The sequence below is a fragment of the Pinus tabuliformis genome, chromosome 9 (assembly GCF_031772625.1).
Source record: "Pinus tabuliformis cultivar Carrire ecotype Pingquan chromosome 9, CPIR1, whole genome shotgun sequence".
Lineage (NCBI taxonomy): Eukaryota > Viridiplantae > Streptophyta > Pinopsida > Pinales > Pinaceae > Pinus > Pinus tabuliformis.
In genome coordinates this window covers 423,626,664-423,654,660 of record NC_142307.1, presented here as the reverse complement: position 1 = coordinate 423,654,660, position 27,997 = coordinate 423,626,664, and the positions used below count along the sequence as shown (strand labels likewise).

At 35.5% G+C, this 27,997-nt stretch overlaps 2 protein-coding genes across 2 annotated transcripts; both read left to right on the top strand.

Annotated features, from left to right (window-relative positions):
- Positions 1-23,587: 23,587 nt before the first annotated feature.
- On the top strand, positions 23,588-24,460 carry LOC149148958 (uncharacterized). The gene has a single exon (XM_089442333.1). It carries the CDS (start codon positions 23,588-23,590, stop codon positions 24,458-24,460), a length of 873 nt encoding a protein of 290 aa, XP_089298459.1.
- Positions 24,461-25,264: 804 nt separating this feature from the next.
- Positions 25,265-25,903, top strand: LOC149148957 (uncharacterized). Its single transcript, XM_089442332.1, has one exon. It carries the CDS (start codon positions 25,265-25,267, stop codon positions 25,901-25,903), a length of 639 nt encoding a protein of 212 aa, XP_089298458.1.
- Positions 25,904-27,997: the final 2,094 nt, after the last annotated feature.

The window sequence follows — 27,997 nt, the reverse complement described above, 5'->3', positions numbered from 1 at the left end:
TTTGAAAAATAATTATTAATTCATCTTGAGTTAATTAGTTGGAGAAATTCAAACATGAAGTCTTTGTGAAGACATGAAATAGTTATCCCTTTGATTGAGGAAGTTATCCCTTAATTAAGGAGATAAGGATGAGTTGTATTTGAGTTGTAATTAGTTAGCTCAGTTAACTAATTTAAGTCCAGTTAAATTAGTTCCAAACAGTTGGAGGAACTAATTGTGAGTTTAGTCAGTTAATGCATGCATGCATGCAACTAGTGTTCTCAAAATAACTGAATATTCTCTCATAAATAACTCATGCATGTTAGTTCAAACAAAGACCCGATTGAGATTAAAGGAAGGGACAGTGTATTATCAGTTGGAGGAATTTTCCTATTAAGGAAACTCATCCATGCAAAAGGATTCAGGATTGCGTAGTTATTTTAGAGGTCATTGTTGTGTGTGAGGTGAGAATCACACAGGTTGCAGCTGGAGGACCAAGGAGAAACTGTGAAAAGAAATAGGAGGCTTGGAGGACTAAAGGAAGGCATATGTGCTATCTATTCTATCTATGAGTAGCAGTGAGGGATTGTACTAAGAGTTGGATAGATTGAGAGGTAAAGCTTTGTGTAACCCTGAGATATTTCCACTTGTATGATAATACAGATAGCGGGGTTTTTAGCTAAGGCTTTCCCTAGAGTATTCTTTTGTGTTTCATGTGTGATTGAATCTTCTTCTCTGTTATATGTGTTCTGTTTGATCTTGCTCAAAATATATTAAGCTTCCTCAAGTTTGATAGTAGAAGTAGATCAAGTATTTTGCTTTAGTTACATTGCATTATCAGGTGATCTACAATAAGAATTTCTACATGGTATCAGACCTAGCTGATCCATAGAGAAATTTCTACATGGTATCAGAGAAAAGGTGATCAAAGTGGAGAACTTTAAAGTTCTTGATTGTAGGTACAAAATTGATTTTTATCACATTTCAAAGTTCACCAATGGTGTTCAATGGTTTGAGACTTGAGTATGCCCTGGATGGCAGCTCGAATTACATAGCCTGGAAGGATCGCATGGAAGCGGTATTGGAGGATAACGGTTTGAAGGACTTCATTGATCAAGAAGTACCCAAGCCAGCAACATCTAATGCCCAAGAATTGGCAGAATGGAAGAAATGTGTGGCAACAACGAGGAGGATTCTTCTGGAGGGAGTTCGAGACCATATTGTCTTGAGTCTCCATGGGAAGTAGACTCCATTTTCAATGTGGAAGTCATTGAAGAATCTATATCAGAATAGCAGCGACCAGAGGAAGCTAGCGCTGAAAGAAAAGCTTCAGAAAATCAAGTGTGAAAAGGGCGACACGATCTCTAATATCTGAACAAGCTCACTACCTGTAGAGATGAGCTTGGAAGTGTAGGAATCACGACAGCTGATGATGACATGGTGAGTCTTTCTCTCCTCGGTCTTCCTAAGAGATGGCATAACTACCAGGGCTCAGTGAATGGAAGACAGAAACTGCAAGATTGGGAGTATCCTTCCCGTGGAGGTTTGAGACAATATGATCTTAAAATCATTCTAGTATGATCCTTCTCGTCTTTGTAACACATTTCCTCCACTCTGCTAGATCTTGAGCATCAGTTGTTGGAGGCTTAGGAATATTTGTTTCTATAAATTCCTTCAGCTCGTTGTCTTCCAACATTGCCTCCATCATGTCCTTCCAAGAAATATAGTTCAAACTACCCTCAAGGTGTTGAAAATAGCAACAAGAAATGCTAAAAATAGAAATGTTAAAAATAGCATTGCTATAAATAGCATTTCAAGATATATTCCAATTTTGATTTGTCCTTGAATCAAAATTGAGAATTAAAATTCAAATTTAGTCTCACTAGTTGTTTGAGAAATAATTATTAATTCATCTTGAGTTAATTAGTTGGAGAAATTCAAACATGAAGTCTTTGTGAAGACATGAAATAGTTATCCCTTTGATTGAGGAAGTTATCCCTTAATTAAGGAGATAAGGATGAGTTGTATTTGAGTTGTAATTAGTTAGCTCAGTTAACTAATTTAAGTCCAGTTAAATTAGTTCCAAACAGTTGGAGGAACTAATTGTGAGTTTAGTCAGTTAATGCATGCATGCATGCAACTAGTGTTCTCAAAATAACTGAATATTCTCTCATAAATAACTCATGCATGTTAGTTCAGACAAAGACCCGGTTGAGATTAAAGGAAGGGACAGTGTATTATCAGTTGGAGGAATTTTCCTATTTAGGAAACTCATCCATGCAGAAGGATTCAGGATTGCGTAGTTATTTTAGAGGTCAGTGTTGTGTGTGAGGTGAGAATCACACAGGTTGCAGCTGGAGGACCCAGGAGAAACTGTGAAAAGAAATAGGAGGCTTGGAGGACTAAAGGAAGGCATATGTGCTATCTATTCTATCTATGAGTAGCAGTGAGGGATTGTACAAAGAGTTGGATAGATTGAGAGGTAAAGCTTTGTGTAACCCTTAGATATTTCCACTTGTATGATAATACAGATAGCAGGGTTTTTAGCTAAGGCTTTCCCTAGAGTATTCTTTTGTGTTTCATGTGTGATTGAATCTTCTTCTCTGTTATATTTGTTCTGTTTGATCTTGCTCAAAATATATTAAGCTTCCTCAAGTTTGATAGTAGAAGTAGATCAAGTATTTTGCTTTAGTTACATTGCATTATCAGGTGATCTACAATAAGAATTTCTACATGGTATCAGACCTAGCTGATCCATAGAGAAATTTCTACATGGTATCAGAGCAAAGGTGATCAAAGTGGAGAACTTTGAAGTTCTTGATTGTAGGTACAAAATTGATTTCTTATCACATTTCAAAGTTCACCAATGGTGTTCAATGGTTTGAGACTTGAGTATGCCCTGGATGGCAGCTCGAATTACATAGCCTGGAAGGATCGCATGGAAGCGGTATTGGAGGATAACAGTTTGAAGGACTTCATTGATCAAGAAGTCCCCAAGCCAGCAACATCTAATGCCCAAGAATTGGCAGAATGGAAGAAATGTGTGGCGAGAACGAGGAGGATTCTTCTGGAGGGAGTTCGAGACCATATTGTCTTGAGTCTCCATGGGAAGGAGACTCCGTTTTCAATGTGGAAGTCATTGAAGAATCTATATCAGAATAGAAGAGACCAGAGGAAGCTAGCGCTGAAAGACAAGCTTCAGAAAATCAAGTGTGAAAAGGGCGACATGATCTCTAATATCTGAACAAGCTCACTACCTATAGAGATGAGCTTGGAAGTGTAGGAATCACGACAGCTGATGATGACATGGTGAGTCTTGCTCTCCTCGATCTTCCTAAGAGATGGCATAGCTACCAGGAATCAGTGAATGGAAGACAGAAACTGCAAGATTGGGAACGACTATGATCGGATCTGATGCATGAGGAGATCAGGAGAAGCACTAGAGATGGTCCTTCATCCAAGGAGGATGAAGAAAATCTAGTCTTAGCCAGTAAGGTAAGGAAAGGGAAGGAGAAGGATTCTCATCCCAAATCGAGTTCTTCTCATGGTGGGAAGAAGATTGATAAATCTAAAGTGAGATGCTTTAATTGTCATGAGGTGGGCCATTATGCAACTAATTGTCCATTGAAGAAATCCAATAAGGGATCCTCAGAAGGATCTAAAGGTGAGGCATTGGCCTCTCAGTTTCAATTGGATTTTACCCTCATCGCATGCATGGTTTCATCGATGATGGGTTGTGGTTGGTTTCTTAACCGTGGAGCCTCATTCCACATGACCGGCGATAAGAGTTTGTTTAGTACCTTGGAGGAGAAAGACCTCCAAATGCGCAAAGAGATGTGTAATGATGAAAATTATAGAGTTTCAGGAGTAGGCACGGTTGCTCTTTAGAGAGAGCATGGAGCTCTCATTACCTTGATAGATGTGACGTATGTGCCTGGACTGAAGAATAACTTGGTATCAATCACAAAGTTGGAGGACAAAGGCTACGATGTTGTCTTCAATAAGGGAAAGGTTTTCCTTAGACACATCACCACGAGACAGGTGAAGCAAATCGGTTCACGAGTCAAGAACTATATGCTCTTGAGGTTCAAGATGCATGTAAAGCCTTGAGGAGCAAGGAAAATGTTGGAGACTTGGTGGTTGAGAGGGATGTAAATTACCTCTCAACATGCAGTGCCAGAAGAAGTCTCGAAAAATTGTGGAGGAGCCACAATTAGTGAAGCAACTTCAAGAGGTTGTGGAGTAGCCACAATTGGAGATGCTGAGAGGAGACTAGTGGAGGCATCCACTCATGCAGAGACCTCTAGTAGGAGGAAATTTCGAGCCAAGTGGGCAGAAGGATCACATGCAGCCATACCTCCAGGTGTGAGGTGGGGCGATGTGAAGTGATAGTCGCAAGAAAGCTGAAATAGGTGCAGGATCCTTGAGGTACCCAACCTCTTTGATTAGACCTTGCTACAAGAGCCCCGATGAGGAGTAGTAGGACTAGCTGAGTGGGTAGAGACAGATGCAGATGGAGTAGCAGAGGGAGCTTCAGCAGTAGAGGGTGTTTCTAGCCCAACAAGGAGGTTAGTTGGGAGATCAGTTACTTACTCAGTAGTGGGCAGCACAATGCAACATGATGAGAGGAGGTGCAGTGTGGATGCAATGTTGGGAGATATAACCAGCAGTAGCATGGATGCAGCAGGAGGAATTAGTGTGATTGATGCAGTCAAAGATCAAAGTGACAAAGGCTAGAGCAGTTAGATACTGAAGAGCACAGTGGTGCAGAGTTTTTCAGTCGACATAGGCAATAGCAGTCAAAGACTTTGATGACAGAGGCATCATTCTGATTCAGGTCGGATATTTTTTGTGTTTCTAGAGTTGTTGGAGCAACAACACTTGAGAGAAGTGTTGCATGCAAAACATTCCAAAGGTTCAAGATTGGGTTCGAGTTGAATTCCTTTCTTGTTGAGAGGGAGTGCTGAAAATAGCAAAAAGAAATGATAAAAATAGCATTGCTACAAATAGCATTTCAGGATATACTCCAACTCTATTGAAAATAGCATCAAGAAATGATAAAAATATAAATGCTAAAAATAGCATTGCTATAGATAGCATTTCAAGATATATTCCAATTTTGATTTGTCCTTGAATCAAAATTGAGAATTAAAATTCGAATTTAGTCTCACTAGTTGTTTTAAAAATAATTAATTAATTCATCTTGAGTTAATTAGTTGGAGAAATTCAAACATGATGTCTTTGTGAAGACATGCAACAGTTATCCCTTTGATTGAGGAAGTTATCCCTTAATTAAGGAGATAAGGATGAGTTGTATTTGAGTTGTAATTAGTTAGCTTAGTTAACTGAGTTAAGTCTAGTTAAATTAGTTCCAAACAATTGGAGGAACTAATTGTGAGTTCAGTCAATTAATGCATGCATGCATGCAACTAGTGTTCTCCAGATAATTGAATATTCTCTCATAAATAACTCATGCATGTCAGTTCAAATAGAGACCTAGTTGAGATTAAAGGAAGGGACAGTATACTATCAGTTGAAGGAATTTTCCTATAAAGGAAACTCATCCATGTAGAAGGAATTAACTCCTTCAGGATTGTGCAGTTGTTTCAGAGGTCAGTGTTGTGTGTGAGGCGAGAATCACACAGGTTGCAGCTGGAGGACCCAGGAGAAACTGCGCAAGGAAATAGGAGGCTTGGAGGACTGAAGGAAGGCATATGTGTTGTCTATTATGTCTATGAGCAGCAGTGAGGGATTGTACTGAGATCTGGATAGCTTGAGAGCTAAAGCTTTGTGTAATCCTAAGATATTTCCACTTGTATGATAATACAGATAGCAAGGTTTTTAGCTAAGGCTTTCCCCAGAGTATTCCTCTGTGTTTCATGTGTGATTGAATGTTCTTCTCTGTTATATGTGTTCTGTTTTATCTTGCTCAAAATCGATTAAGCTTCAGCAAGTTTGATAGTATAAATAGATCAAGTATTTTTCTTTAGTTACATTGCATTATCAGGCAATTTACAGTGAGAATTTCTACACAAGGGCATATTTGAGACTCAATCCGTAGAACGACATCCTACTGGCTCTGAAGAATGATATTGCGAATTCAAATTCACCCGCAAAAGACAAACTTGTATTCTCCTCTTCTAGAGTGATTTCTTCTCTAATACCATGTAGAAATTCCCTGTAAATTCGAACTGCTAATTGTAATTTACTAAAACAATAGAATTGAATCTACTCTACTCATTAGCGGAAACAATTAAACGATTGTGAAATCACAAAGCATACAAAAGAAAGAATTCAATCAACACATTACACAATGATTTCCTGGGGAAATCCACAACTAAAAACCCTTGCTACTTGTATATTGCATTAGTCAAAAAATATGAGAAGATTACAATGATTTTCTCAAGCCCGAGCAACCTCTGCACTATCTCTATCTGTTTCATAGCTTCCTAGACAAGACTAGGCTAATACTTAACCAATTTTTTGCTTGCTCGAGTCCCTATTTCCTTGCATTGTTTCCTAGGGAATTAGCCCCCTATTAATTAGGGAACTTCCTCAATATGAATTGTGCAATCCTCATAGGCCTTCCTCTGACTTCATGCACCGCCTGTACAATTCAGATGAATATACAATTAATAGTACAATGCCCTTACACTCCAATCTCAACTGGGTAAGTCCAGATCTGACATACATGAGTTATTTATGAGTGAAATATCAGTTAACTGGTGGAACACATGAAGCAACACCCCACTGTCTGACCTCATACTAGTTGCTCCACTAGTTGGAACTAGTTTAATTGACTTTAACTCAGTTAAAATGAATTAATTAATTACAAATCAAAATAAACTCAACCAGGGCTCCTATAATGTAAGAGGCACTCTACATGACTCAAGTTAGACCCTCAACTCGAATTAACTCAACCAAGTAAGTCAAATTAATTTAGTTAACTCATATAAGTTGTCTTTTGACGTGGAATAACAATTTTATTCTTAATTTAATTCAAGGACAAAATTAAATCGGGATTTTCTTGTTGCATTTTCAACATAGGATCGAATCCAGAGGCTAACCACCTCCACCTTAAATCGAATGAGGGAATCCAAAGGTCCCTCAACAAATTCTTTCACATAGTGGTTCCACCCAATAATGGGAATCCAGAACTCACTGTGTAAACTAGAAAATAAGCAGAGGTGTTGAAGAACTCTCCTCACCAAAATTCAAGGAACAAACCTCCACCTAATTTGTCAAGGGAATCCAGAGAAAACCATCTCCACCTTCCATTCTTACAGGGAATCTAGAGGCTATTGTCCTCACATGGAATATATTCTTCCACCTCCTAATACTCAATTGAATGTTTGGTCTTCTCCTTGCCTCATGGTAGCGACACAGAGCTATGTGCTATTTTCCTCTTGTGCAACAGAACCAATGATTATGTAATCCTCTCCTTGAGGCTTTGTTTTCTTTGTCTTCTTCCCTGAGCTTCTTTCTCTATTGTTTCTTGTGTTCTCTCTTGTTCTCTATTCATTTCTCTGTATTAGTCTCATTTCTTCTCCATGTGTGAGAGATTGCATTCTACGCATATGCTTTCTTCCTTCCCATGTGTGGGATGTCCTCCTCCTCGAGAACACTTCTCTCCCATTACATCATCACAACCATTTTTTTGGTTGTGTGCGGTAGTCCTTACTGTCATCCCCTTTTCCTTTTTGGCTATGGTGGTTCTATTGCATCCAACTGGTGGAGAGACTGATGTGTGTAAGCACTTCTTCCTACCCACTTCTTATTGGTTGACTCCTCTGTCGCCCAACTCCCACTGCAACCCATCCTCTATTTCATTTTTGTCCCTTTTTTTCTTGTATATTTTTCCAAGGAAGACATGGGTCTTTTATCCTTCTTCCTCAACTGGATTAATGGCATAATAGGTCCATTTAATCACACACCTACTAGCCTTCAATGGATGTCATGAAACAATCAAGCTTCCTTCAAATCCAAAATAATCTCCTTCCTCAAGCTTTAGAATCTCTATCCCAATTCTCAAGCCTTTTAATTTATAATCAAAATACATGGATATTTACAATGCATGTAAGAGGGGAATTTGTCCAAAGGTGTTGTCACATTTTTCATGCCACTCCTTTAGTTTTGTTTAAAGGGGAGAGGTTTAAAGATGACAAACATTGTATTTATTGATAGAGATTGTCTACAGATGTTGCTTTATTGTCTAGTTGGCTAATCAATTAAACCATGTTGTCTTGTTGTCTAGTCGATTGATCACTAGGATTGTGTTTTGAACAATATATTTTGCATCTTATTTTGATAAATTAGATGAATTCCTTGACAGAATCAGCATTGATGGTAATCGTGTTTTAGACTTCTTTAGAAGTATTGTTGTACCATGTTTGATCAACTTTTACAATCAACACAAATTTAAGGGTGGAAAGTTGCTATGTAATTTGTTTTCCTCCAAACTGATTTTACAAGGGGGTGTTGGAACTTTAAGTTCCTTACTAAACCTCACCTTGTATGAATATTATTGATTGTTGGCTTAGACCATGTCTAAATATATTTAGAAACAAACCCTTCAATTAGTCTATTGATGTGTGGAATCATGAAAAAATTCATACTTTAGTGCAATAATGTCTTTAAACACCACCACTGTGCTCAAATTCATTGTTCTCCTTTTACCATTACTTACATGTCCCAACAATATGGAAATTCTCATCCCACTAACTCAATTAGGCCTTATATATGAAGCCAACTTCTTCCTTATATATCAAACTAACATAGTTCTTAACAACAAAGAATTGAATCTGATTTTCAACTCCCTAATCATTGATATGAGTTTGATACCACGCGCCTTCACATTTCCTTTAGGTCATTAAAAGCTACAAGGCTTCTAAATATGCTTTGATCCCTAGACATATTTCTTGGAAGGTTTGGCCAGCTCATCATCAATTTGAATAAGAAAATAATTGAATTACAAAAGGTGAAAAGCAGAACGATGGTCCCACAAACTAATTTTAGATCAGTAGACATTAAAGTATCATTTCATTTCCCGTTTCCAATACTATTACCTCTTTACAAAAAGAGCTCTAAATTTAGAAGTAAAAAAAAAATTCGCAAAGTAAAAAATAAATATTTACCACAAAGTAATATGGACTAGAATTAATAGATATCAACCTGGTCGACTTTATAATCTGAATGTGATTTTGTTCAAAAATATTTGATATAAATTTGATATAATTTTTTAAAATATTTTTTTATAGATAAAAAAAATCTTAAACTCACGTGTTAAATTGAACATTCATATCGCCTCTCATATTTTCTTGAGAAATGCGTCGGCTATTTATGTGAAGTCAAACGATATACTTTATTGTTTTTCAAAATTTTGACCGAAATCCTCTGCCACGGCATTCACATAATCTTAACTGGCAATTAAAAATGGTTTTATATTCTAATTTCTCGTCGTTCACAATTGTACACGTTTTTTCAACTGTACCGAAGCTTCCATGTTGAATTGTAATGGAAACCACCATATTGCAGACTTTTACCGAAAAGTCAAATGAAGACTTTTTTAACAAATGATTTACCAAGGGTTTAGTTTGTATAATATTCAAAAAAAAAAAATTAGAAGCTACTAAATTAATTTGCATAATCAAAATTAATTTAACCATCATTATTTTTATTTATGAAATGATTTTAATGATTTGATTAACCAAATCATTAACCGTTGTGAAACGTTAAAATGAAAATCAAATCACGCGTGCTATTATTCCTTTCTGATGTGTTGTAACCACGCGTGGGGAATATAGAATGATGGGTAATTATTGTTTTTATGGGCATTTCATTCAAAAGCTCTCCAACATATTCTCCAAATATTAACTTTATACATTCACAACAATGAGAAATAGACTAAAGATATTATGGTGTTTTCATATCCAAAATTATGTGTTTAAATTTGAAGGATTCCTTTATCATTTTCTTATCTTCAAAGCAATTTAAAATCTGATGATGTCAATGTCCATTTCTAACATCATGATTATATGTGTGGGATTTTTAACATTGACTTTGGGCATGGGTTCATTAGTTGGTCACCTAGCTTCCTTTAAATTTTAGAAAATTGGTCATGGGGTTCGTTTAATTTTTGGAAGGTTGTACGTTTAATAAACATCATAGGTTTATATGTGAGATTTTGACATTGATTTGGAGGATAGTTTATTAGTTGAGTTGGTTAATTTATTTTTATTTTTTTAAGAGTTTTGAAAAGTTATAGGTTTAATAATTATGATATGTATAAGTTGGAGATTTTTTAATATTGACTCAGGTGAATTGGTCAGTTAACCATTTTGTTTTTAGAGTTTTGTGGGGTTATAAGATTAATTTTATCTAGTTTTTTATTTTATGTTTTTGGTTTTTGTGATAGTGATGGATGAAAAAATTAAATTTAAATATTTATAATAATCAAAATTAAAATAGAAATTCAAATTAAAAAAAATAATAATAATAGTAAATAAAATATTTATTTAAATATCTAATTTTATTTATGAAAGATGTGACAAAGATATTGTTTTAGTTTTATCTTAAATTTTATTTAGAAAATGATAGATATTTGAAAATGAAACTTTCACACAATACAAATTTATTAATAAAAATGAGAAAAGAAAAAATGGAAGATATCTAGAATCAATAGAACTTCCACACCATATATATTTATTAATAAAAAAGGAAAAGAAAATGGAAATTCATATTTTCAAAGTCCACGATGAATCAATTTTGAATGCAATGTCTATTTTTGAAAATCATAAAAATAGCTCACTTTAAATAAATAAATTATATAATAAAAAAATTATTTAAATGTTTTATGAATGTCACATTTTCTATTTCTCAAGATAAATCAATATAGTAAATAAAATATTTATTTAAATATCTAATTTTATATATGAAAAATGTGATAAAGATATTATTTTAGTTTCATCTTAAATTTTATTTAGAAAATAAAAGATATTTAAAAATGAAAGGTCCACATAATATAAATTTATTAATAAAAATGAGAAAAGAAAAAATGGAAGATATCTAGAATCAATAGAACTTCCACACAATATAAATTTATTAATAGAAAGGAAAAAAAAAAATGAAAGTTCACATTTTCAAAGTCCATTATGAATCAATTTTAAATACAATGTATATTTTTGAAAATCATAAAAATGAAGATATCCAGAATCAATAGAACTTCCACACCATATAAATTTATTAATAAAAAAAGAAAAGAAAATGGAAATTCATATTTTCAAAGTCCATGATGAATCAATTTTGAATACAATGTATATTTTTGAAAATCATAAAAATAGCTCACTTTAAATAAATAAATTCTATAATAAAAAAATTATTTAAATGTTCTATGAATGTCACATTTTCTATTTCTCAAGATAAATCAATATAGTAAGTAAAATATTTATTTAAATATCTAATTTTATTTATGAAAAATGTGATAAAGATATTATTTTAGTTTCATCTTAAATTTTATTTAGAAAATGATAGATATTTAAAAATGAAAGTTCCACATAATACAAATTTATTAATAAAAATGAGAAAAGAAAAAATGGAAATATCTAGAATCAATAGAACTTCCACACAATATAAATTTATTAATAGAAGAAAAAAAAATGAAAATTCACATTTTCAAAGGTCCATAATGAATCAATTTTAAATAAAAATTCACATTTTCAAAGTCCATAATGAATCAATTTTAAATAAAAATTCACATTTTCAAAGTCCATAATGAATCAATTTTAAATACAATGTATATTTTTTAAAATCATAAAAATGACTTACTTTAAATAAACAAATTCTATATATGTGTGTTTTATGAATGTCACTTTTTTTATTTCTCAAAATAAATCAATATTTCTTGTTTAAAATCCAGAAAAACAATTGAGATGGATGAAATTATTAATATCTTCTAGAATTAAATTACATTAAGAGTATTTGAAAATATTGAATCATATACATTAAAATAATGTTTTTTTAATAATCTAAAATTATAATTTCACATTTAAATTAATAGTCCAATTCTCATAATAACCAACCAAAAATTATCAAAATCATAAAATGTTTAACAATATCCTAATTATAAACTTAACTAAACATAATATTACAAAATTTAAAACAATATTCTAATTATAAATTTAACTAAAAATATAGTAACAAAATATAAAGATCAAATCTAGTTTTTATATATATATATATATATATAATCAATACATTAACCTTGTAGATCTTACCCGTTATAAATTTACTATAAATTTAAGAAAACTTTGAAGTATGTGTTAATCTCTACTATGATAGATCTTACCCGTAAGAAAACTTTGAAGTATGTGTTAATCTCTACTATGATCTAAGATTAATGCATAGTGGAACAATGTTATTAGAGGTTTTTCTTAATTCTAAATCAACTTAAATTAACAAAAAAATCAATTAAAATTTTAAATTAATGGGAACTTAGATTTTATGTATCCCCACAAGTATGTAAATAAAGAATAATTGTTTACTAAATTAAATGTATTGATACGTCTATTGATAACAACTTTTAATAGATAAAAGTTAAATTTAAATGCTTAGGTACTTCACTTTATTTTGAGAATGGTACCCAAGGTAAATATGAACCAAGTGAACAACAAATTAATAAATTATATATAACTTATTAGCAATCATTAAAAAGCAGTTGGGTGGTTGAGAAGAATGATTGGGGAGGTTGGGAGAAATGATTAGGATCCTCCCTGCCTAGATTCAATTAAGATAGGTGGAGTGATGAGGCTTGATGTATGGCTTTGAACTTTGTTATTGAAAGTGATACAAAGAACTTTGATGGGATGCCTTTAAGCCTTACTGTTGAAAATGAATTTATAAAATGAAATTTAAGTTCAATGAAAATAAAAATAACATTTTCTCGAAGTCATTCTAGATATACAAAATTAATAACAATTAAATTTAAACATGTATATCAACTCATAATACATTAATTTATTAATATCTATACATTTTTTTCATCAAACAATTAAAAAATTATGTTTTTCATTTTTATGTGTTTATGAGTTTTTATTTGAAGTATTTATTTATCATTTTGTTATCTTTGAAGCAATTTGATGATGTCAATGTCCACTCTCTAACATCATGCTTATATGTTTGGGATTTTTAACATTGACTTTCAACATGGTTCATTAGGTATGTTGGTTTGCCTCTTTTAATAGGTTTAATAAACACTATATGTTTATATGTGGGATTTTCAACATTGACTTGGAGCATGCTTTATTAGGTGAGTTGACTAGTTAGTTTTTTTCAATTTTTAGAGTTTTGGAAGATTATAGGCTTAATAATTATGATATATAGACGTTTGAGATATTTAACATTCATGTATGGTTCATTGAATTTAAATTTTATTTTGTAAATTTATTTTCAACTAGTGTATAAGCCATCGCATTGAAGCTCATTGTGTCACTTTTAATGACAAAGCTCAAAGCCATACATCAAAATCACCTGTGGGAATTGAACTTGGGGGGATCCTAATGAACTTTGATAGAACTCTAATTTTATGTCTCACCACGGTATGTAGGTAAAGAAAAATTTACTACCAATATATATATATATATATATATATATAGAATGAATAAAAATTAAATTTAAATGTTTTTTCCCAAGTAATATATTTGAAGGAAAAACGTTTAGGTACTTCCCTTATTTTTGAGAATGTTGCCAAAGGTAAATGTCAATCAAGTTAACAACAAATTAATAAATTATACATAACTTTTTAACAATCCACTCATTAAAAATCATTTGTCATTGAAAGTGCCACAATGAGCTTTAATGTGATTGCTTTGAGCTTTGTTGTTGAAAATAAATTTACAAAAAAAAATTAATTCAATGAAAAAAAAGATATCTTAAAATATGCAAATTAATAACAAAAAACTTTAAACATATATATCAACTAATAATATATTTATTTATTAATATGTATATATTTTTCATCGAATAATTAAAAAAAAAATATTTCTCATTTTTATATATTTTAATATGAAGGATTTCTCTAACATCATTCTTATACATTTTGGGATTTTTAACATTGAATTTGGGCATGGTTTATTAGGTGGATTAGCATGTTGGCCTTTTTCAATTTTTATAATTTTGGAGGCTTATAGGTTTTGATAAACACTATATGTTTATATGTGGGATCTTTAATATTCACTTAAGAGCATGAATTATTAGGTGAGTTGGCTAGATAACCTTTTTCAATTTTTAGAGTTTTGGAAGGTTATAGGCATAATAATTACGATATATAGGCATTTGAGGTCTTCAAAATTTATGTATGGATCATTCAATTTAAATTTTATTTTGTAAATTCATTTTCAACAATAAAGCTCTAAGCGATCACATAAAAGCTCATTGTGTCACTTTCAATGACAAGGCTCAAAGTCATACATCAAATCTCATCATGTCACCTGTGGGAATTGACCCTGGGTAGGGAGGATCCGATGAGCTTCGATGGAACTCTAATTTTATGTATCACCACAAATATGTAGATAAAGAAGAATTTCCTATCAAATTAAATGTATTCATATATCTATTGAAAAAAAAAATTAATAGATAAAATTTAAATTTAAATATTTTTATCCACGTAATATATTTCAAGGAAAAGTGTTTAGGTACTTCTCCTTATTTTGAGAATGGTACCTAAGGTAAATGTGAACCAAGTTCACAACAAATTAATAAATTATATAATTTATTAACAATCTACTCATAAAAATAAATTGAATTTATCTGGGTTGGTTAGGAGCAGTAATTAAGATCCCCTCCACCCAGATGCAATTCCGATAGCTGACATGATGAGCTTTGATGTATGACTTTGAGCCTTGTCATTAAAAGTGGCACAACGCACTTTGATGTGATGACATGATGAGCTTTGATGTATGACTTTGAGCCTTGTCATTAAAAGTGGCACAACACACTTTGATGTGGTGGCTTGAGCGTTGTTGTTGAAAATGAATTTACAAATAAAAATTAAATTCAATAAAAAATAATAATAATATTTTCTTGAAAACACTTAAGGTAATTTATTAACAATCTACTTATTAAAAATCAATAGAATTTATCTGAGTTGGTTGGGAGCAATAATTAGGATCATGATAAATTTTGATGTATAACTTTGAATCTTATCATTAAAAATAACACAACGAACTTTAAGTGTTATTGTTGAATTTACAAATAAAATTTAAATTCAATAAAAAATAATAATAATATTTTCATAAAACCACTTAATATATATAAAATCAATAATAAAAATAATAATTAAATTTAAACGTGTATATCAATTCACAATAAATTTTTATATTAATATTTATACATTTTCCCATCAATCATTTAAAATTTCATTTTTCATTTTTATGTAAAAATTCCTTTATACATCTTTAATCTTTAAAGCAGTGATGTCATTGTCTACTCTAACATCATGCTTATACATTTGGGAATTTTAATATTGACTTTGGGCGTGGTTCATTAGGTGAGTTGCTCCGTTGGCTTCATTCAATTTTTAGAATTATGGCTATAGGTTTAATAAACATCATATGTTTATATATGGGATTTCAACATTGACTTGGAGCGTGCCTCATTAGGTGAGTTGAGTTGGCTAATTAGCCTTTTTCCACTTTTAGAATTTTGGGAGGTTATAAGTTTAATAATTAAGATAAGAATTTTGGAAGGTTATAAGTTTAACAATTAAGATAAATGGACATTTAGATCTTCAACATTCATGCATGGCTTATTAGATGAGCGGGCATATTGGTCTCCTTAGATTTTTAGAGTTTTAAAAGTATGGAGGGTTATTTTTTTTAGTCACTTCATTTTATGTTTTTGTGATGGTGGTTGATGAAGATGTTAGATTTAATTTATGGTATTTGATTTTTTAAATAGTTATAGAGAATATTTATAATAATTTAAGAAAATTAGATTAAAATTATATATATAGATATATATAGAATGTTATAAAATATGGTTTTAGTTCCATTTTAAATATTATTTAGAAAAGAGAAGATATTTAGAATCAATGAAACTTTCACAGAATATAAAGTTATTAATAAAAGGTGAAAAAATAGGAGATATTTAGAATTAATAAATTTTTCACAATAGAAAAAAATAAATAAAATAAATTGAAATTTCACATTTTAAAAGTCATGATGAACCAATTTTGACATATAATGTATATCTTTGAAAATCATAAAAATACCTAAGTCAACGGATTCTAAATAAATAAATTCTATAACTTATAAAAATAGTATAACAAACCAAAAATGATCAAAATCATAAAATGTTTAGCACTATTCTAACTATAAACTCAACTAAAAAATGATTACAAAATGTAAACATCAAATCCAGTTTTGAGTTGATATAAGTCAAATTAGACATGTGTACATTTCCAATACATTAATCTTGTAGATTCTCCTTACTAGTTGTAAATCTACTATGAATCTAAAAAAAAAATTAAGCATGGGCAAATCTCTACCATGATGCAAGATTAGCACATGGTGGAGCAATGTTATAGGGGCTTCACCTAATTCTAAATCAACCTAAATTGAAAAAAACTCAATAAAAGATTTAAATCTATGGGAACTTTGTTTTAATGCATCATAAGGAAGAATTTCCTACCAAATTAAATGTATCCATATATCTATTGATAAATATTTTTAATGAATGAAAGTTAAATTTAATTTTTTTTTCTAACTAATATATTTCAAATAAAATTGCTTGGGTACTTCTCCTTATTTTGAGAATGGTACCCAAGGCAAATGTTAACCAAATTAAAAACAAATTTGTTGAAAATGCAGTAACAAAATCTTAGTTTGACTTTGCCTTGGTCAAACTAGAGAGAATTTCTATTTCAACATAAATCTTGGAGGTAGCTAACTCAGGTGACATGGCACTTGCCACTCAATTAACTTAGTTAATTCGAGTTGGGTAAGCTTGAGTTCAATTCAGTATGTTTGATTGCTAATTTGTAGCAATTTATTTCAGTTAATTTGAGTTGTTGTCAATTAAACTAGTTCTAACTGCATTAAGAACTAGTGGAGGTCAAGTTGTGGAAGTGGAACTTCAACCACACTCAATGATCAACCAATTAACTGATCAATCAACCCAAAATAATTGTTGCATGTAGAGAATTCGAGTTACCCAGTTGAGATGGAAATTCCAAGGCAACGTATTATCAGTTGTAGCATATTCCAATGTGTACAAGTGGTGCATGCAGTCAGAGGAAGGACCTAAGGAATTGTGTAATTCAATAGTGATAAATTTCTAAATAATAGGGGTCATTTTTCCAGAAGAACAATGCAAGGAAATAGGAGCTTGGAGGGCTTTAAAATTGGCTAAGTGTTGGCCAGAGTCAGCCATTCAAGCAAAGGGATAGACTACACACTTGCAAGGTGTGCTCAAGCTTGAGCAAGCATATGTATTTCATCTCTATTCTCTGCTTAATGCAATATAGATAGTAACAAGTTTTGAGTAGTTGATTTCCCCTAGATAAGCCTTTGTGCATATGTGATGTTTCCTTTTGCATGTCTATGATTTGTGTTCTAGATTGTGAATTAACTTCCATATATCAGTAGAGAAGCTTCAAGTCTTGTGATTTAGTAAATTTCATGAGCAGTTTTGAATCTACACATTAATTTATTCATAATATCAAAGCTAGAACCACTGTAGAGTTGATATTTCAAAATTTTCATTGTAGGAGGTTCGAATTTGAAGATCAGTGTTGTAGGCTTTCTTTAGGACTGAGAAGATGACTTTCAATGGAATCATGCTAGAGTATGCCTTGGAAGGCACCTCAAACTTTTTTGCATGGAAGGACCGCATGGAGGCAATATTGGATGACAATGGGCTGCTAGAATACATCAAAACAAATGTAGCAAAACCCCAAGCATCTGATGCCCAAAATATTTCTCAGTGGAAGAAAGATGTGGCCAAGGCGAGGAGAATCGTATTAGATGGAATATGGGTGTTATGTGGACTTATCCCTCTTGCAAACAAGAGTGATCTCCCTAGAATTCAAAGGAACCTAGTAACAAACAAATAGGAACTGCTACCTTTCAATAGACTATGATTGACTGAAAGAAAATACTATGATAGAGGCCTCTTACCGATTAAACAAAATGATTAATGAGCCAGAATGGTGATTCCTTGTCTGTACAAGGACGGTCCCAAAACAGAAACAAAAATAAGTCATCGAGTGGGATATCTAAATCTAGAGGGAGATCTAAATCTCCAGGAAAACCTGTAAAGGTGGTGTGCTGGAAATGCGAAAAGGAAGGGCACTACAAAAGGGACTGTAAATCTAAAGCTCCTGATAAAGGAAAGGGATCTGATGATGCTCCTTTTTCAAAGGCAAAAACCACCTCAGATGAAGGTGGGGATGTGTACTCGGCTTCTTCAAGTACACATGTAGATCATGAGGCATGGTTGATTGACTCACGTGCATCCTTTCACTTCACTCCCCATAGAGAGTGGTTCTGCGAGTATGAGAAATACGATGGCGGTGATGTCTTCTTAGGGGATGATAGGAAGGCTAGAATCATTGGTCGTGGAAAAGTAAAGTTGATGTTGCAAGGTGGAAGGGTTAGAACACTTCCGGGTACTCTGCATATTCTTGCACTAGCCAGAAATCTGATTTCTATAAGCAAGCTGAATGATGCAGGTGTAAAAACAATATTCAAGAAGGATACCTGCAAAATGGTTCGGGGAGCACTGGTATTGATTCGGGGAGTTCGAATTGGAACTCTGTATAAGCTGCAAGGTAGCATTATTATTGATGGGTGCAATAGTTCTGTGGTTCCTGAAAGTGGAGCAGAAAATCTAGTGGTCTCTAGAGAGAAGACCATGTTTTGGCATCAAAAGCTTGGACATATTGGAGAGAAGGGCCTTCGAATACTTCATGGTAAAGGTATGGTAGAAGGTATGAGTAATAGCTCTCTGGATTTTGATTTCTGTGAAAATTGTGTATATGGGAAGCAGAATCGGGTAAGTTTCCCCTCTAGTAGTAAGAGCGCGAAACAGATATTAGAACTTGTGCACAATGATGTGTTTGGACCTGTGAAGGTTCCATCACTGGGTAAGTTTGTGTACTATGTGTCATTTATAGATGACTTCTCAAGGAATACATGGATATATTTCCTTAAGAAGAAATCTGAAGCCTTTGACAGGTTTAAAGAATTTAAGGCTCTCGTGGAAAATCAGACAGAGAAGAAGATAAAGGTGCTGAGGACAGATAATGGTGGAGAGTTTTGAAGCAAGGAATTTGAAGAATTCTGTAAGAAGTGTGGTATAGCACAATAGAAGACTACTCCATATACACCTCAGCAAAATGGAGTTTTAGAAAGAATGAATAAGACGTTGATGGAAAGGGCAAGAAGCATGATCAGTGGTGCCAGGTTAGGACAAGAATTCTGGGCAGAGGCAGTGGATATTGCATGTTACCTAGTCAACAAGTCACCTTCATCAGCGTTGGAGGGTAAGACTCCACAAGAGGTATGAACTGGTAAGAAACCCTCTCTTTCACATCTGAAGGTATTTGGATGCGATGCATATGTACATGTTCCAAAGGAGAAACGAGCCAAGTTGGATAGTAAATCTGAAAAGTGCATCTTTATTGGGTATAAGGATGGCTTAAAGGGTTATAAGCTTTGGAACCCAATCACACGGAAGGTTGTGTACAGCCGAGATGTGGTGTTCAGAGAGTAAAAGATGTTATTAAACATGAAGTACAACCAAAGGAACCTGAGAAAATAGAGTTTGAGCTTAAGGAGGAAGAATCAGACTTTACAACAGAGGAGCAATCAGAAGATCAAGAGCCACAAACTCCGGGTGTGAGAAGATCAATTCGAGAAAGAAGGCAGCCAGAAAGGTATAGTCCATCTACTTTCTGTTCAAATTTTTCATTATCTATTACTGACAATGATCCTAGAACTGTGAAGGAAGCAGTAGATTCAAAGGATGGAAAACTATGGAAAGAGGCCATGGTTGCTGAAATGGAATCTTTACACAAAAATGAGGCTTGGGATCTGGTGGAGTTACCGGCTGGAAGGAAACCCATTGGCAGCAAATGGGCGTTCAAGAAGAAGACAAATGTAGAAGGAAAGGTGGAGAAATACAAAGCTCGGTTGGTAGCAAAAGGTTATTCCCAGGTGCCGGGAATTGATTTTGGTGATATTTTTCTCCTGTTGCCAAGGTAACTTCTATTAGATTACTTTTATCTATTGCTACTACTTTTGATTTTGAGGTAGAACAGATGGATGTGAAGACAACATTTCTTCATGGGAATCTAGAAGAGGAAATATACATGAAGCAACCTGAAGGCTTTGTGGTGAAGGATAAGAAAGAACTGGTATGCAAGTTAAAGAAGTCTCTATGTGGGTTAAAACAGTCACCAAGGATGTGGTATTAGAAATTTGATACATTTATACAGGGACTTGGCTTCACTAGAAGCAAAGAAGATCACTGTGTGTATTTTAAATTAATGGTGACCGTGTTATTTATCTGGTCTTATATGTGGATGATATGTTGCTAGTTGGAAATGACAAAGAAATTATCCAGGATTTGAAGACCCAACTGTCCTCCAAATTTGACATGAAAGATCTTGTTGCTGCAAACTATATTTTGGGCATGGAAATTAAAAGAGATCGGGCAAAGAGGATGCTCTGGTTAAACCAGAGGAAGTATGTCGAGACAATACTGCAGAGGTTTAATATACAGGATAATAAACCAGTGAAGGTTCCTATTCATGTAGATGTGAGGATATCTGCTGAATAGTGTCCCAAGACACAAGAAGAGGAAGAGGACATGTCCTATGTTCCATATGCAAGTGCAGTCAGTAGCTTGATGTATGCAATGGTCTATACTAGACCAGACATTGCACATGCAGTGGGAGTATTGAGCAGGTTTATGTCAAAACTAGGGAAGGAGCACTGGACATCAGTGAAGCGGGTTTTCAGGTATTTGCTTGGCACTAGTGATTATGGTTTGTGCTACCAAGGAAGATCAGGATTGGACAGAATGTTGGATATTCATGGCTTTGTTGATGCACATTGGGCTGGAGATCTGGATCAGTGAAGATCTACAAGTGGGTATGTGTTTAACCTATTTGGAGGTGCAGTCAGTTGGATGAGTAAGAAACAATCTGTAGTGGCACTATCAACTGCAGAGTCAAAATACATGGCAGCCACTCATGCAAGCAAGGAAGCAGTTTGTTTGCAGAGATTGTGTTCAAGTATGGGGTTAGTACAGGGAGCTATAAGGATAGATTGTGACAGCCAAAGTGAAATTTTCTTGGCAAAGAACCCTGCATATCATTCAAAGATAAAGCACATTGATGTTCAGTATCACTTTGTGAGGGATATGATAGAAGACAAAAAGGTGTTGCTGGTAAAGGTGGACACTTTGAAGAATACTGCAGATGCATTGACAAAATCTGTGAGCTCTAAGAAGTTCTCTTGGTGTAGAGAGACAATGGGCATTTCAGGGCTGGAAAAATGACTAAGCTCTCTTGTGGCCCCTTGTGGAAAGAAAACAACAAGTGGGAGAATGTTGGGTTGTGTTATATTCTTTCCACGACTAGCCCACGTAATTAACCAGGGGGTTAGAGGGGGGGCGGAGCCCTCCTTCGTTGCGTTGATTTTGTAGCGGGTGGGGGGTCACAGGGGGTTTGAGGTGTACCCGTAACCCCACTTTATGGGGTCCGAGGCAGCGCCACAAAAAATTTTGGTTTTGGACCCTGTGTTAGGTTGGGCGGACCCACCTATGGTTTTGTGCATGATTTTCACACATGTTTTTTAGACGCGATGGTTTTTGGTCCATGGTATTAGATGCTTCGGCACGTATAAATATGTATTATAGCATTGAAAGGAACATAATGAAAAATCAAGCTGGTAGTCCCAGTTTTGGGATCTAGGGGAAATCTCTGTGTATATGTGTTTTATGTGTTATGCTCTCGCATTGTTTATTTTCTGTGTTTTAGAATTCATATGTAGGTAATTTCTGTACGAGGTTAAAACCTACAAGGAAAATCTCTCTTATAGTGCCCATATTCTTGACATCCATAGCATTGAACCTTTACCATATTCTTCTTTCTTTTACGAGGACCAAATTTCTCAAACTTCCCTTTTCTTTTTGCCATAACAACATATGCTTGAGTTTATTCATTTGATCCTACGTCCAATTTTGCCTTCAACCTGGTTTCTTCAATTTTTCATAGTGACTGTAGATCATTAAATGGAGTAGCTTCCTTTTTCCCATAAATACTTGATGTGAAGTTGCCCCATTCTTCCAATAGTGCATTGAGCATTATGGTAGTAATCTCTTTGAGAGACATTATCTCTCCCAATTCTTGTAGTTGATCTCTTATTTAAGATATCCTCATAAATATGTGGATATTCCTTATTATTTTGATATCTTCATCTTGTAGAGTTCTTTCCTTAACAAGATTACTTCTCTTGCAGTGCTTATGGAGAACAATTCTACAAGTTCGTCATATATTTCTTTTGATGTTTCAAGTTTAGATACACAGGTAATGAGGGGATCCTTTATTGATTTTATGAGAATCCTTTAAGCCCTTACTTCCCCTTTCATATACCTTGCAAGTGCTTGAGCATCTTCCTTTGGAGGTTTGGTGATTGAGCCCTTAACACGATCTGTGAGCTCATTTTCTATGAGGTTTAGATTTGTCCTTTTCTTCCATGCAATAAAGTTTGAAGCCCCAACAAATTTGTTGCTTTCCTTGCAAAAAGACATTTTGAAAAATTCAAATGTATACATAAATGTAGTTAATTGTGAAGATGCTCCTTCAACATGCTGCCTTCTTGAATTTGATGATGATAGTTTTCTTCAAAATTGATCCTTGAATCCAAAGAGAGGGAGATCACGTTGAGGCTTTTGATGATGCTGACAACTCCTTTCTTCTTGCTTCCCTTGCATGAGTATATTTGATGATTTATTCAATTCAAGAAGAATTAGGGTCTCTTCAGGTCTCCTTCCTTGTGATGATGACTTGAGCGAGGATCCAAAGAGTGCTTTAACTGTGGACTTCTTCTTTGATCAATCTAGGGTTTTGACACTTCCTTCAAGATGATGATGTAGCCTTTGTCTTCAATATGCCTTGGAGATGAGAGGATCTTGTTGATTCGTTGATGACCTTAATATTCTTCTAGAACCTTAATCCTTAAGAGCTTGAGTGTCCCTTATTGAGTTTCCCTTTCTTGACTTGTCACCTTAGCTCTAATACCATGTTGAGAAATCTAGGGGCAGTAATATAAGGGATTTCTCTAGCAATGATAACTTTTTGTGATGTAATTTTAATTTACTTGATTAACTTCTTTCTTCCACTTGATTATATCAATGCTTTCTATCATCAAACAACTACCAAATAATAAATAATGATGAGACAAAGGACACAAAATGTAGGTGATCAGCCAGGGCCAAAACCTCTCCAACTTGGACAAGCTCGGATCGGATCTGCGCTGAACCACAGCGTGACCTAGCCCCCGTGCTGGTGCCGTGATCGCTCTTGTTGCTGCGGCTCTTGGCAGCCATGCCTAGTGATGGGGAGGCGGATCCTCCCCCTCTCCCTCCTGAAGTCATAAAATTCCAGAAAATGATCGACGCATGCAACAGACGCCCTCCATTTGCTCAACAACAGAAATTCGTCAAGAAAAAAGACTGCATTCCCACGGTGGCCCTCCCTGAGGAAGAAACCTGCTGCTCAGCTCTGAATCTGGTTGATAGAGGGCTCATAGGGCAGTTCACCGGCCTCTGGCCATCGCCCAAATCTGTAGAAGATTGGATCAAGAGAAATTGGACCCCTCTGATCAAGGAAGGAATTAAATATTATTTTGTAGGCAAAGGTTTCTTTGTATTTGTCTTTGAATTAGCAGAAGACCGGAGCCTCATCTTCAGGAACGGGCCATACTTCATGGGGCCACAGGGACTATATTTAAATAAATGGTCTCCAGATTTCGATCCGACCCAGGATGTTCCTTCTGCGGTTCCAGTGTGGGTGCGGCTCCCCCATCTCCCCCTGCACTGCTGGAGTCAGAAATCTCTCCAAATCATCGGCAACTCCCTTGGAAAATACATTGATCAGGTCGTAAGGAAAGATCAATACTCCTGCGCCCAAATATGCGTGGAAGTAGATCTGGAAGAAGGACTACCCGAAGCAATAAAACTCGCAGTGGCAGGATGGTCCCATATCCAAGAGCTGGATTACGAGCAGATCCCCTTTAAATGCAGACACTGTCATGGCTATGGTCACTTCGCAAAACACTGCAAGAAAAAAATGGAAGAACAGAGCCACACCCCCAAGGGAGATCAATGGACTACAATCCAGAAAACGGGCCATGCAAAAGCATCAGGGAAAGGAGCCACAAAGGGAAATAATCAAAGGAAAACCCAGCAAAGAAAATGAAATCCAATAGAAACTGGACGAGACCCCAATCTCTGAAGAAGCCTCTCCATCAGAACCCCCAGAAACGGATCTGACCATTCCAGCACAGGCCGAAGAACCACAGGCAAATAAAGAGCGAGGCGGAGATGCATCGCTTGGCTCTCCTTAGGGCAGCCCCTCCAGGCCTTCGTATGCAGATATAACAAAGAAGAAAAAATTGCCAGAACCTTCAAACTCCTCAGAGGAAGAGACCTATGAGATACCCTCGAAGAAAGCAGGCAGGAAAACCCACAAAGCAGTCAGGGAGGAGGAGGCAGAGCGTCTCAAAATGCAAGGCAGCCAGTCCACAATAGAGATGACTATAGGAAGAAATACTAGAGGAAGATCCACCAAGGGAGGAATCCCAAATCCCTCGCCAGGTAAATAATTCATATAGTCTCTTGGAACTGTAGAGGCCTGGGGACCCAATCAAAAATTAAAGCCGTCAAAGATCTGATGAAAATAGAACCCTCAGACATCCTCTTGCTCCAAGAGACCAAAATCGAAGGGCAAGCCCTCAAGGATATCAGCAAATCTAAATGGAAGAAGAACGAAGGCATAGTAGTCAGCTCAAGGGGAACCTCGGGAGGCGTTGCAACTCTCTGGTTGGAAGATCAGTTCCACCTGTCAAACTCCCATGAGACCCAACACTGGATCTTCACGGAGCTCAAGCATCTAGAAAGTAAGTTAACTATAGCCTTATTCAATTTATATGTTCCTCTTAACTATGTAGAAAAAAGGGACTGTTGGAACACTCTCTCGGCCTTCTTAGATCAACAAGAAATAATGCAGCAGAGGGATCTTCTAGATTTTGCCCTGGTGGGAGGCAAATATACTTGGACCAATAACAGAAGTGGGCCTGACCACATCACTGCCCGGCTGGACAGATTTCTAATTCAAAGCTCTCTGCTGATGGAAAATCTCCTCATATCAACAAAAATTCTCCCCAAGCTCTCCTCGGATCACAAGCTAATTCAACTCCTTTTGGCCCCTGAAGAAAATCTTGGTCCCATTCCCTTTAAATTCAGTCCACTTTGGATCGAAAAAGCAGGGTTCATGGATACTATCCAATTAGCTTGGGATATCCCCATCAACGGATCCCCAAGTTTTGTGTGGGAGCAAAAATTAAAAGCCACCAAAAAAGCTTTAAAAGAGTGGCTAAGGAAATTCCATAACCCCACCACCCATCAGAGAAAAATCGATGTCCAGCAGCTGGAAACCTTGCAAATTGGTATGGAAGGGCTTCACATTACCCCGGAAATTTTAAATAAAGAAGAAACCTTTCAAAGAAACATCCATCAATCTTTCAGAAGGGAAGAAGAGCACTGGAGACTTAAATCTCGCAGCCTCTGGTTAAAGGCAGGAGACCGAAACACTTCCTTTTTCCACGACAATACAAAGCCCGCCTATGAATCATATCACTGAGATCAAAAATGATGAAGGGCAGATCTGTAATAAATTCGACCAAATAAAAATTGCAGCTGAAAATTATTTCAAAGATCTATATGGCACAAGGCATGAAGGCAGCAAAGAAGACATTGAAGATCTACTCTCTCATATTCCTCACCTCATCACCCATGAGGACAATCAGGCTTTACTAAAACCAGTATCTAAAGAAGAAATCATCAAGGTTATTTGGGCAATGGAATCAGATAAGGCCCCTGGGCCAGACGGCTTCACAATACACTTCTTCAAAGTCTGTTGGGACATCATCAAAATAGACTTGCTGAAAATGATACAAGGTTTATTTGGGAAAGCCAAGATTGGGGGAGGCATCAACTCCACCTTTCTTGCTCTAATTCCAAAAGAGGCCAATCCGGAAACTTTCGGCAGATTTAGGCCCATCTCCCTATGCAATGCCTCCTATAAAATATTGTCTAAAATTATGGCAAATAGAATTAAACCCCTTCTCGACAAACTAATATCCAATGCCCAAGGAGGGTTCGTCAAAGGCAGACACATCTTGGACAATATCATCCAAGTGCAGGAAGTTATCCATTCCAGCAAACAGAGGAAAGAGAAGGGGATGCTGATCAAGCTTGATATGGCTAACGCATTCGACAGAGTCAACCATTCTTTTCTACTCCAAGTCCTCCGATCCTTTGGCTTTCCTCCTCAGTTCATCAATCTTATCAAAGCTTGCATCTCATGCCCCTGGATTGCCCCCATGGTCAACGGTCGCCCAACCTCCTTCTTTCAAGCTCATCGCGGATTAAGGCAAGGTTGTCCACTCTCACCTTTCTTGTACATTCTCATGGCCGATTCTCTTAGCAGGAAGCTGGCTGCGGAAATGAACACAGGTGATCTCCCAGGAATCCGAATTGCAAATGCTATAAATCCAATAAATCATGCTCTCTTTGCAGATGACTCCATTCTTCTAGGAGGAGCCTCTACTAGAATAGCAGTCAATTTCGATGCTGTGTTAAAAAGTTATTGTAGAGCTTCAGGAGTTGTGATAAATGACAGAAAGAGTTTGATCTTCGGATGGAATGTGAGCCAACATAACCTCAATAATATAGCCCAGATTCTAGGATTTGAGTGCTTCGCACAATGGGACAGAATCAAATATCTCGGCTTACCCCTCACATCTGGAGTCAATAACAGATCTCTGTGGCATGGCATCATTAACAAAATTAAAGACAAGATCACTTCCTGGGGAGGTTATTGGCTAACCAAGGGAGGGAAAATTATCCTTCTTAAATCCGTCTTATCTGCTCTTCCCATTTATCAATCCTCCTTTCTTCTGGCCCCAAAACACATTATGGAACAGATCTCTTGTCTTCTAAGAGACTTTATCTGGAAAGGAGGCAGAGGCAATCATAATAAAATTCATTTGGCAAACTGGGATCTAGTCAAGCGGCCAATTCTGGACGGTGGGCTTCAGATCAGAGACCCTGCTCTTTCTAACCTGTCACTTGGATGCAAGCTTCTGTGGAAAATATATTCAGATCCTACACACCAGGTCAGTGAAACGTTCATCTCAAAATACTCGCAGGGGATCTCCCTTAGGCACCTGTCAGCAAATAATACAACAGCAGGCACACACACCTGGAATCTCTGCAGGAAAAGCATAAGCAGTTTTAGTAAACATCTATACCGCATCCCGGGCAATGGGGAGAAGACCCTTCTCTGGAAAGACCGCATCATGAACAGTCCTCCACTCAACTCCCACACAGAAATCCGGGACATCAGAAACTGGCTCCACGATGCAGGAATAAGAAAGTTGAACGAAATCTTAGAGTGGGACAGCAGAGGAAATTGGACCGAATGGGCGATCCCTCCTGTGCCAGCGCAGTTTCAATATCAAATCGAAATTTTCAAATCACTGCTCTTAAATGCAGCGCCGATACACCGCAACATTGCAGAAAGATGGGGGTGGAGTGAAACTGGGTTTTATACGCCATCTTTAGGTTACTTTGCCCTGCATATCAAAAAAGATAGACTGAGAACACCATTGTTCTGGAAACAGGTATGGAGTGCCAAGGGGCTTCCCAAAGTTAACTTCATTTTTTGGATCCT